Source organism: Alosa alosa, chromosome 6 (genome assembly GCF_017589495.1).
Source record: "Alosa alosa isolate M-15738 ecotype Scorff River chromosome 6, AALO_Geno_1.1, whole genome shotgun sequence".
In the NCBI taxonomy this organism is placed as follows: Eukaryota; Metazoa; Chordata; class Actinopteri; order Clupeiformes; family Clupeidae; genus Alosa; species Alosa alosa.
Genome location: NC_063194.1, coordinates 23,014,605 through 23,026,910, shown reverse-complemented (window position 1 = coordinate 23,026,910; position 12,306 = coordinate 23,014,605). Strand labels below are relative to the sequence as shown.

The following is a 12,306-nucleotide window of genomic DNA, read 5'->3' as shown; positions in this document are numbered from 1 at the left end:
AGAAGCGGACAGTCATGCTCAGGGATGGAGGATAGCAGAGTGTCAAGTTTCGTCAAAAAAGTCGCCCTAGATTGGCCTGGAGGGGATAGATGACCAGCGTGGAGAGTTTTGCTGGGGCGATCACTGTGATGGCATGGAATTCGAATGAGACATATTTGTTTGAAGGCAGTAGCGGGGTGAATTTCCATTTGTTGGAGATCAGCAGGCCCGTCCCGCCTCCTCGTCCAGATGGGCGAGGGGTGTGGGATAGTGTAAGGTTAGTGGAGAGTGCAGCCGGGGTGGCAGTGTTCTCTGGTTTGATCCAAGTCTCAGTGATCTATCTATCTATCTATCTATCAATAGCCATTATCTACCAAGCAAAGAATATCACTGTGCACCTTAAAGTTGCTCTAAGTGATGCCACGTGTTTTTTAGGCTAAAACATTTTATGTCACTTACTGCAAACATCACCTAGCCAACCGCTAGCTGTCTGTGTCCTGAATACACTAAAAAAAAAAACGCAACCTCTGTGGACAGCCCAGGCTCCAAAAACGGCAACAAAAACAACCTGGGCAAACCTAGCCCATTAAAACATAACAAACTGTTCCACCAAATCACAGACGAGCTGCGCGTTTAGAAGACTTTCAATTGCACGGTAGCAGCACAGGAGGGAGGGGGAGGAAGTAGTGAGCTAGCTCTCTGTTTTGTTTGAAAGTCAACAGAAGTGACGTTACCCAGCATCGCTTAGAGCACCTTTAAGTAGAGCACATTCAGTATTATGAAGTGTTCTAAAACCAGACTAATATTTATCTTGGATATTGAAAGCATTCAAATAGGAGGTAACCTGAGAGAGAACAACTTTTTCCAGGATCTTTGAAACAAAAGGTAATCTAGAAATAGGCCTATAGTTTTTCAGGTCACTATAATCAAGACTGGGCTTCTTATAGAGGTTGGACAATTGCATGCTTAAAACTAGAGGGGACCACTGCAGTAGATAAGGAGCTATTAATAATGGCCAAAACAACAGGGCAAATGATGTTAACTTCCTTAAACAGGTGTGAAGGTAAAACATCTGAGTGGCAAAAGACCACTTCATAGCTGGAAAGGTGACACTGGTTGCCACTGCTGAGGGCAGCTGGGTGAAAGTTTTTTTCACTGAGGGATCAGAATTTAGCGAAGGAATTTGAGATTTAACATTATCAATCTTTTCAATGAAGAAATTGAGAATTTTAGTGGTGGGATAGATATTGGAAGCAGCAGCAGGAGGATTTAAAATAGAGTGGATGGTACTACAATACTTTAGGTCTGTGAGCATTATTGGCAATCAACTTCTAGCTTCTAGCTGTTCTAGCTGACTTAACAGAGTTTTGGTACATATTTAGAGAATATCTAAAAATATCATAAGAGAGTTTGTCTTTTTTCCTTATACTGTATGTGTGCTTCTGTGCGTGTGTGTGTGTTTGTGTGCGTGTGTCTGCTTGCCTGCATGTGTGTGTGTGTGTTTTATGTGTCTGCGTGTGTGTGTTCGCTTGTGAGTGGGTGTGTGGGGGTAATGGTGTGTGTGTGTGTGTGTGTGTGTGTTTATGCGTGTGTGTGCCTGCTTGTGTGTGTTTTTATGTATGTGAAGTTTCTCACACGCACAGCTAAGCTAGCTGGGATCTGTTACACCCCCAGATCTAGCATTGTATCAACGGGAGTACTGACCATTAGCTGCAGCTACTCCAGTTCTGTAGCACTGATTTTGGTCATTATTTTTCCTATCAACAGTAGCCTACTACTCGGCGACGTCTAGCGATCAAGAACCATGTAAAAATCGGCCAGATTTCCCCTTTAACAAAACATAAGGCAAAAAGCAATGTGTGTGTTGGTAGATAGCTTAATAAGTTTAGTTATTCTTTGACAAACAAATGATTCCATGGCATGAATGAATTTGAAATGTGCACTCGTTTGGATGCAGAGCATTGTGGCATCTTGAAATGCTACGCATATTGTTGGTTACCTGCATGTGTAACCTGCAACCTATAAAGAGAGGTCATTTTACCTTCAAGTAACAGAGAGAAGTCCACTGAATTTTTTAGCTGTGTTGGCAATAGTAGTATGGACCCTTTCATCAATAAAAACAAAAACAATGCTTGAACATTCTATTTGGGCCCCAATCTACTTCCTCTGCATTAAGATAACATATGGAATGTTAAAAAGGAAGTCTTGTGGGACCAACTATGATGCTGATAATGGAACTCTCTTGAAAGGGTCCATACAGTATAGTAGTAGACACCATGTTTTTGAGTGAATGAGACTATAATAGGACACAGATTAAGTGTGCGTTGAAGAGCTTATGAAATAACACAGGCCGTGGGATTGGTGATGACTTGCCGGTCATTTCTGACCAATGACTTTCCCTCGGAGGCTCTGTGCACAACAGCAATGACCTGAAGACCAGAAGAAAACAGGGAAAATAAAAATAAAATGTGGCACAATGGAATAACCAACCAGTGATTTAATTAAATAATCACACACTCAAACCGTCAGCAACCAGCTATTGCCTTGACTGTTCCTCTTGTGTTTTAACTATTTATGTATGTGTATTTGAACTCGCCTCAACTCATATTACAGCAGTCGGACAATATTGATCTATAACAAGCTCTGAAAGCCAAACACCATTTGGTTGTTTTTGTGTAATTGTATTATACTCACATCTTCTTCAGTGGGAAAGCTGCTGCTCTTCAGCTTGGAAAAGACCAGCTCTCCATTAACCTCTACCTCAAAGCTGTCTGCAGGGATCATCACATCAGATGAATTACATTACACACAGGTCTTCCAAGCAAAAAAATCACAATAACAACTTAGTGTTAGTTTTAAAATTAAGTGGTTTTCCAGTCTGTGGCCAGTATAAATACGATAGATGCATGTGATGTATGACTTTGAGGGCAATGTGCACTTATAATAGAATTCTAGAATACTCTAATAGAATTTCTAGCAGTAAAACTCAGCGCCTTAACTTTTCTCTAGTTAAATTAGAAGGAAAGGGAACGAGGAGGTTTTTCTGAATATGTCAACTCTGGATTTGCATCTGCATGTCATGGCTATATACTTTCCTTTGCCTGTGTAACTGTGTGCACATAACATATATAAATAAATCATCCTGTCTCAAAATTATTATACAGGTCAGTGAAGTCAATAATGACATAAGCTAGTAGCCTATTTGTGATATCACACAAATGACCTAACCAATTTATCCAATTTGTTCATGCTTTCTATCTATAGAAAGAGTGTATGCAAGGCTGGCTCATAAAATAACATTTAAAAAAAACATACAGAGCAGGTTTATCATGATAGGAGGGAACATTGCAGACTGGGAGCACAAGTGAAAAATAAAGTGATTAGCACTCATGAGCCTGCCCACTCTTTTGTCTCCAGGCACTCCATTTGGTATTTCTCCAAGAAAAAGAAAGATTTATATTATGCGATCCATTGGATGGCAATAACCTGTAACAAACTACTCAGTAGAACTGGTTCTCATAAAACCTACCTTTCCTCCCAAGAAAGCCAGAAATCATTGCTCTGGGAAACCGTGTGACTAGCCCCTGTTTGAGGTTCACAAAGCGGGACCCATAGCCTCACCCTCCCCTATCAAACACAATCAACAGAACGCGAATGTTAAATATTAAAAACATTTGTTGATTGTGTTAGTATGTTCAGTAAATAAACTCAATTTTAATTTGGGTAAAATTATAATACCATGTACAGTTCCATATAGGGTAAGTTCCCTAAAATTCTTCAATATATATTAATATCTGTTCAAAAGCTAGATTAAAGTTAAACAATAATTGTGAAACCATGCAAAGCTTACCAATATTCAATTCTCACGTTTATATCCATTTCTGCTGTCTTTGAAACCGAACAGCCCATTGGTATTGTTCTTCAATCGGTCACAGACTGAGATGTTTAAAGACTGCTCCCTCGATGCGGGCTGCTTTGAGCTGAGGTTTGTTATGTGATATGAGAGATCATCAGGATTGTGGTGTGCTGTTTCATCTCAGCTAATGATACCAAATTGTATGAAATGTGGCCATAAAGGTCATATTTCACCTAAGACACCAGGCTTCTGTGATGCTCATAATGCAATTTAACATTTACACTGATTATGTTATTGCTAACCCCCCAGCACGCACACTGTGATCTGTTTTTTTATTGGTCATATTGGCCATAAAGTTAATATGAAAATAGAACAAATGTGAAATTGCACAATATGTAATTAATCATATTTATTGAAGTTATTTAAATCAATCATCCCGGTCATTCATAGCAACTGAAAAATCCCTGAGCTGAATTTCTATCATTGATTAGCTTTACATTAGTAATGATATATCTGAAAGCAACATGAGAACATAGAATTCTCCTACAAGACCATTGTTAAAATGTCAATAATTCAACAGACAGTACTTTGATGTCTGGGATTTCTCAAAGGTTTATCCTAACTTTCTGATGACTGGCCAATGACTGATGGCAATCACACATTATAAATTCACAATAAAACCTTCTGTTACCAGGTCTGGGGCGAAAACCACTGGAGTACGGTACAGAGCAAACGCCAATATGTGCTGCGGACATTAGATACCCGTTTTCAGTTGCCTTTGTAGACCTCTATTTTTAACATACCACAGCAGTTCTCTAGAAAACCAACGGGAAACTACAGTTAAATCACAAAGACATTTTAAGTGACACTTTAAAAGTAAATTTAAAGTGAATCAAGATGGTCAAAGACAGAAAGGTGAGGAGGTGAACAGAGCTCGTCAAGAAGAGCACTGCACAAGACTTCATATTAGTTAAAGAGAAAAGTTTGTTAGCACTTTGTTCAAGCCAACTAGTTTATTCTCCGTATTACATTGGTGTTATTTGCAATTTGCAAATTGTGCGTAATTATTTTTGCATTTCTTGTAAAAACAGACAACAACAAAAAAAAAACAATTTTGTCATCCTTTACATATTAAGCATCAATATGACAAGACTACCAACAGCAGCATGTTTCTTCTTTTGAGAAAGAAAAGTCTAATGTGATGATAATAAAAAAAAAAAAAAAAAACGAACCAAAATCAGGTATACTTGGACTAGGCAAACTGGCTTTTGGAAAATGATCATGACTCCCAACACCTATGCCAAACCCCCAGGTCTCCTCTGTCATTCTGTTCCTGCAAAAGGTGCGTCTGGACAGGTCTCTTCATACTGTAACCTTTGACCTTTGAGCTACAGTAATCATAAATGTTCAAACCCCACCTCACAGGAGCAGACAGGAGAGAGGACTCACCTGAGGGACCATTAACGCATCTCTGCAGTCAACTCAACATCACTTAACAGACACCGGATGTTCTGGCAACATGTACATGGTTACAGAGGAAAAAGGTGGCAGTGTTTCCCAGGATCTAAGCTTAAGAGACGTGGACTCTTGAGGAGAGATGCGGTCACAGTCAAGGGCCATGGGTCAGGAGTCAGAGGGGCAACGTGGTTACAAGATGACGCATGGCGGCCGGCTCTTGGTGATCTTCTCCACCGGCTTGCCTTCACTTGCTTTCTGGATGGCATCCATCACCTAAAGGAAACAGGGGCAACGTTCAAGTAAATACGGTTTTGAAATAAACTAACAAATGATCGTATACGGGCTTTGAACAACTTACGTCATCTTCATAGGGAAAGCCGCTGGTTTCCATCTTGGAAAAGATCAGCTGCCCATTGATCTCAATTTCAAAGCTCCCTGTGAAAGAGAAAACAATTGTAAGGTTCAGCAGCCATCCTGAAGTGAACTCCTAAATTAATCAGATTACTGATATAAAACACACACACAAATGATCATACCTTGCCTCCCTACAAAGCCAGACACCTCCGCCTCAGGAAACTCTGCAGTGACCACCCGCTTGAGCTCCTGATAGCGGGGCTCGTAGCCTCATCCGCCACTGTGAAATAGGAGAGATTACACTGAAAACGATGTTGACTAGATAAGTTTTAGATGGGCAGCAACATTGTGTCATTTATCCACATAATGAGATGTTAAATTCATTGTAGCCTACTTTGTTAGATTTCCCACAGCAGCCAAATAAAAATAAATAAATAAATAAATAAATACACAATATATCTGCCCAACATCTAGGTCGGCTGATATTTGTCTTTTTGACAGGTATCAACCTCTGCAAATAATGACATTTTCCCCGATGGTAGTGGCTAATCTTATAACATCAATTCTGAACTAGCTAGCCTAAACAAAGTCCTTTTAGGCAAGTCCCTCCACTCAGCGGCCATATTGCAACTCTTTTTGGGCACTTATCGGGCATCTATTTCGGCAGAAATGCGTGTGCGCAAGGCTTCACGACACCAATCTTGCTCCAGCAGCGAGATCACAACACATGATTAGCACGATGTCTTCACAACACACCACATGATTGGCTCAATGTATTCACAACACAACACGTTACAAACTAACCCCATGCATTTCTATGGAGGATTTTTTGAGTGCTGTGTCTCCTCATTAGAAAGTCTCTGGCCTAAATCAAACATTTTAGAGTGATATCATATTGGCCTAAATGTTGTGCTGCTCATAGATGAATCCTACAGTCAATGGCTGTGCTATGGACTGGCATATTTGTGCTATGAAGGGCTGAGAGACTTGATAACATTAAGTTATTTTTCTTATAGTGAATATTTTTGTTTGCCTTGCTGCCACAAAATGGTATGATTCACAACAAAAAAAGTAGTAAACAAACAAATGCAAAGATATTGCCATCAGCTGGTATCAGTTGCCTATCTGAAAAGTGTTTAAACATCAACCCAGAATCACAATCAATGCGCCTCTAAAGATTCTAGAGCGCTTCGCTCTAAGATCTTTGCTGCCACCTACTGGACTATAATGTCGTTGTACCATGCTGGTTGCCAAGGTAGATAAAAAAAAACTTCGTTCAAGAACCATTAAATAATCTAAATTGTACGTTAGAGAGCTGAGTAGTAGACATAAGTCATTCGATTTTATCCTCCTTTAATTAGATGGGTTAATGTTTAAGGAGGATAATCTTGTTTTATGACAGCATTAGAAGCTGGATTTCAGAATAGAGATAACCCTTAGAAGCTACCTTAGAAGCTACCTTTAAACTATCACTAACAACACACCATAGACTACAGTCTATGCAACACACAGAACACCTCGCTGATATAATCTGTGCTTAACGTTGCCAACGTTTATGTTTGTTGAATACACATCTACAATCAGATGGTTGAGCAAAATCAGTTCAGGCAGAGCCCGTTTACGGACATTCTCTGGTTCAGGTTAGCAGCTAGCTGCTAATGTTACACAGCTAGCTTTTAGCATTAGCTACATTGCACATCGTGTAACTAGACGGGCTCTGCTGTAACGTTATGTAGCTGTTGCAATGCTCCTAACCAGGCATAGCACCCTCTTATTTAGAACTACTCACCCAACCTGTAAAAATAGTAAGGTGAGATTAAAACTGCCGGCTAGCAACAAAGCTTGATAACATGTGTGCTAGCCAACGTTAACGTAAACAGATGCTAACGTTGGCTTCTGTTTTGGCTTGGTTGAAAAGAAGGTGGCGTGGCGTGCTGCAATGTTATTATCAAAACCATGTGGCGTTTACACTTAATCTAGTATAAAATAACGTTACATTTCTCACCAGTATTCGACTTTGATTTGGACGCCCATCTCTCTTTTCTCTTTTGCTTCCTGGTGTGTGTGTAATGCTGTGTTGTAATCTCTCAGTTGAGCAGCAGGTTTTAAATGCTGAAACAGCCGCAGAAAGAAGAGACGGTTCTGTGCTGAAATGGGCAGAGCCGGGTGTATACGATTGCCATCTACTGGCCGTAACGTTAAAGGCAACAGACTATTAATTGTAACCCATTGCTGTGTTATTGACTTCAGTGCATCTCGCTGTTACATCCTAACGAAACCATGTTTTCAGCTTCCTACTATAACAAAGATTTTGTTTTCATAGACAGTTAACAGTCGACTTACACCATACATAATTTGTTTTATATATAAATTGTTGAGTTTCGAAGATACTGATGAACCTTAAAGATATGGTTGGACCAGGTATCTAACACTTTAGGCTACATGGTCGTTTAAGAGGGGTCTAAAGACATTCCCATTCAACATATACTTAGTTGTTTAAGCGCTTATGTGTTATGGTTTGTATAATGTTGTTTTATTTCAATTGGGCTGTAATTTGACATTATTGTTTATTATTGATTCTCCTTAATGTAGTCTAGCATGTCATTGTTTTTATATTATTGATTGAATGGACATTATTGTTTTATTATTGCCTTTCCCCTTTTTTTCCATTGCTTTTTATTAGGCTATTGATTGAATTGATATTATTGTGTATTATAACTATTCTCCTTATTACATTTGACCTACATTCTAATCTGTTCCCTGTTCAATTTTAAATATTATTATGTTGTTTGTATTTATGTGTCGCTTTGGACAAAGGCATAACCATAACCATAACATTTCTTAGGTCTATATGGTGGACAAGTGGTGGAACCAGGTGGACTAGTAGCCTAATCAGATTAAATCCGAAATGACAATAGACTATCCATAAAACCGTATACAGTAATGGCCTGTATCTGAATTGAAGTGCCCATCTGAAATGTCATCTGGAATAAGGCAACCCCCCCCCCTCAAAAAAAAAACAGATGCTTTCTGGTTGCCTATGTCTAAATGCTATTTCAATTGATAGCCATAATAAATGTCAGTCAAATCACCATTCTGTAAATAAAACAATGAACTGTTGGAGTTGCAGTGTTTCATTCATCAAATTATTTTATTCTACAGTTAAGAGTTCTTGAATTTCCCCTGGGAATCAATAAAGTATCTATCTATCTATCTATCTATCTATCTATCTATCTGAGATATAGAAAATGGTAGTTACAGCCTCAAGACAATGCCAACATTGATGATTTCAAGGTATTCATCACAAAAGACATCATGAAATTCCCTTTAATGTAAGCCAACTTCCAAGTAGTAGCAAATGATATGACATTTCAGCACATTAATATTTATGACAAAGAAATACATAACTGACACAAAATCACTGATGTAAATGGCTTCAGTAAATGAGAATAAAATGTTGTAAGTTCAGAGACAGTAGCATCAGTAAGTTAGGGGGTTGAGACAAGAGGTATTGAAATCATAGCCTACTGATTTACAAGGCTCTACAGGGTCTTCACTGACAAGTCATGGAAAGGTTTCCAAATTTTTTCAGTGAAATTTGAGTGAACTTTGAGTGAAATTTTCATGACTTTTCATGGCCTACAGGTATGGCTTACTTTACGTCACATATTGGGGCTAATGATGAAATGTGACTTAAACAACGAGATTGGATAACGTGTTTTCTCCCCAACCATTCTTTATCTATGAAGGAAGCAATTAAGCTATGTGACATGGTGTACGCTACATAATGGCATGTCTCCACTGAGCGGTATGGTTCAGTTTGGTACAGTACAGTACACAATTATCTGTGTTTCCATTTCCATTCCGTCAGAATTTGTGAATGGTACCAAAACAACTGATCAATAGCGTAGATCAGTGGTTCTCAAACTTTTTACAATGAGTACCACCCACAAAAACAATTGGCTCTCCAAGTACCACCATTATGACCGGCATTAAAATACAGGTGCCTATAGGCCAATTCAGCTACATATTTTACATTGTACATACTGTTTTGCGTTGTCAAGTCTTTATGAAAAGACATCTTGGAGACTCCCTGAGTATCACTAGTGAGAGTTTGCGTACCACCAGTGGTACCCGTACCACAGTTTGAGAACCACTGGCGTAGATCAATAGTCCGTTGATTGGGCAAAAAAAATACAAAGTTGTCCATCTCAGTCCCAGCTCCTTATCAACTCCACTTATCTGGCTGATGCGGCTATCGGTATCCAGTCTTCACCCCGCCTATCTACCTAAAGGCTGTTGGCAGTCGAGGCACAAGCCAGGTCAGGGTTAACCATTCCAAACCGTACTGTACCAAACTGAACCGTACTACTCAATGGTCCCTGGTAGCCTGTAGGACAATGAAACTTCATGACTTTTCCAAAACATTCAATGAACTTCCCGAATTACATGATTTGTCCAGGTCTGGAAATGTGTTTTTACTATTCCATGACTTTTCCAGGGTTTCCATTGCCATGGGAACCCTAGCTCTACTTAAAACATTTTCACAATCCATATTAAAAACACAGTGTTTCAATTCCAAATAAGAGCAGCAATTATTTAAATACAAGGCCTGACCTTGCCCTTATCAGGAAAAATGTTATAGACCCTTTCAAGAGAGTTCCATTATCAGCATCATAGTTGGCCCCACAAGGCTTCCGTTTTAACATTCCATATGTTATCTTAATGCAGAGGAAGTAGATTGGGAACCAAATAGAACGTTCAAGCATTGTTTTTGTTTTTATTGTTGAAAGGGTCTATCCCTGCATTCATGATCCTTCCCAATTAATTTCCCTGGCCCAATTTTTTAAACTATCTTCAATAATGAAAACGGCCAGATTGGTCCCTGTAACACACGCACAGCTGTAGTAAGCGTCACCTAAACATAAATAGTCAGCTATTTGTCTCCTATCCCTGAACATATACTGAATGAAAAACATTTTGAAATAAATCAAGGGACAGTTCCAATGAGGGTGTTCAGCATAGAAAGTGTTAGAATCTTCAAGGCACAAGTCTTTTTTTTTGTAAGCTACAGTATGGCATCCTTGTCACTCCTGTGGCAGTCAGTGCTTTCTCAAGAAGATGTATGTGACTAGGATGATCAGACCAGCTGACAGTACTCCAATGACACATTGGTGGATGGTCAGCACACTCTCAAGGGCAAGGATACGCTCTTCTATAGCACTGGTTTGGAAGTAGTCATAGATCGAAGCCCCAATGCTCCATACAGCCCAGAGTGCATCCACAATTATTGTCATCGTGGCCCTCTAGAACAGAAGAGCTGCTACAGGAAATGTTGCCATACAGCTGTGGCTATTTAGAGCACTCCACCTAGCAAAAAAGTACAAATGATGTGGGACACATCAGGGCATCATGAGTGAACAGACTGTAGATGATCAGGCTACATATTAAAATGACAGAAATAAGCATGTATTTCGACCAAAAGTAACCGTTTTTGTATCCACAGAAGCTAGATGCTAGAATAGTGTAGCTAGTATAATTACATTGTAATAAAATTGACCATTTAGGTTACTATAAAATAGAAAATAGCCTACATCAAGAAGAGATTTTGAATGTGGGCTACTTCTTCCTAGGGTATCTCTGCATACATCATTCTCATGAATAAGATTAAGATACGTAAATAAGTTACACTTTAGCCTTGTCGATGTAAATACACTACCGGACTATGTCTTACCAAGATTACAAAGTGGACAGCAGAATTTCAATCCGACGACAACATCCATTCATACTAAAGACAAAATATACGCCCCGTGCCAGCCACTCAGCTGGCTCTTGTATTTCCTGGTGTGTCACATCCGGGTGAGCATCCTACTGTCCAGCGAGGTAAATATGGCAAGCGATTTTAACATTTACCCGCTAGACTGGATATGTATTGCAGATATCTGTAATTCATTCAGTTTTGCCTAGTCAAAACGAACATTTTTAGATATCTGCAATTGAATTCTTCCTATCCATAATTGTGATTTCAGGTATCCACAAAGACATTCTTCCTAGGACAAATGACGCCACATTTGCCATTCATTTCAATGGGGTTTATCATTACGGATGTCTACAATTCAGTTGCAGATTTATGTGAATTACGGATATCTACATTGGATATCTTGAATTGTAGATATCTGTAATTCCAGTTAGAGATATCTACAATTTGATTCTGACTAGTCATAACTCCACTCCATATCTACATGTTCCTTTTCCAATATCTTGAATTAAGTTTTGACTAGGCAAAATGACATTGTAGATATCTGTAAATGGAATTATGACTAGTTAAAATGACGTTGTAGATATCTCAAACTGGAGTTAGGGATAGTTATAATTTGATTGTAGATATCTATTATCAAGTTATAGATATCTTGAATGAGTTTTGATTAGAGATATCTGAAATTGGAGATATCTAACTTTCATTCTGCCTAGTCAAAATGTAATTATAGATATCTTGAATTAGAGTTTTGACTAGGCGAAATGACATTAGAGATATCTGTATTGCTATGCAAATTAGGCCCGCATCCCACTTTAGTCGTGTTGTTGTTCAAATCATCAAATCACATAGCACCTGTTAACTGTTAACTTTGTAATTAGCACTAATTAGCATCATGTCAGAG

At 38.9% G+C, this 12,306-nt stretch overlaps 1 protein-coding gene and 1 long non-coding RNA gene across 2 annotated transcripts; both read right to left on the bottom strand.

Moving 5' to 3' along the window:
* Positions 1 to 4,229: 4,229 nt before the first annotated feature.
* selenow2a (selenoprotein W, 2a) lies at positions 4,230 to 7,809 on the bottom strand. The gene is made up of 4 exons (XM_048245755.1): positions 7,653 to 7,809; positions 5,830 to 5,927; positions 5,652 to 5,728; positions 4,230 to 5,566 (listed from the first exon to the last, which is right to left on the bottom strand). Exons 1-4 carry the CDS (start codon positions 7,679 to 7,681, stop codon positions 5,483 to 5,485), a joined length of 288 nt encoding a protein of 95 aa, XP_048101712.1. The 5' UTR covers positions 7,682 to 7,809; the 3' UTR covers positions 4,230 to 5,482.
* A 1,151-nt stretch (positions 7,810 to 8,960) lies between these two features.
* Positions 8,961 to 11,484, bottom strand: LOC125296318. Its single transcript, XR_007193738.1, has 2 exons — positions 11,382 to 11,484; positions 8,961 to 11,017 (listed from the first exon to the last, which is right to left on the bottom strand). It is a non-coding gene; the product is annotated as an uncharacterized LOC125296318 (long non-coding RNA).
* Between the last annotated feature and the right edge of the window lie 822 nt (positions 11,485 to 12,306).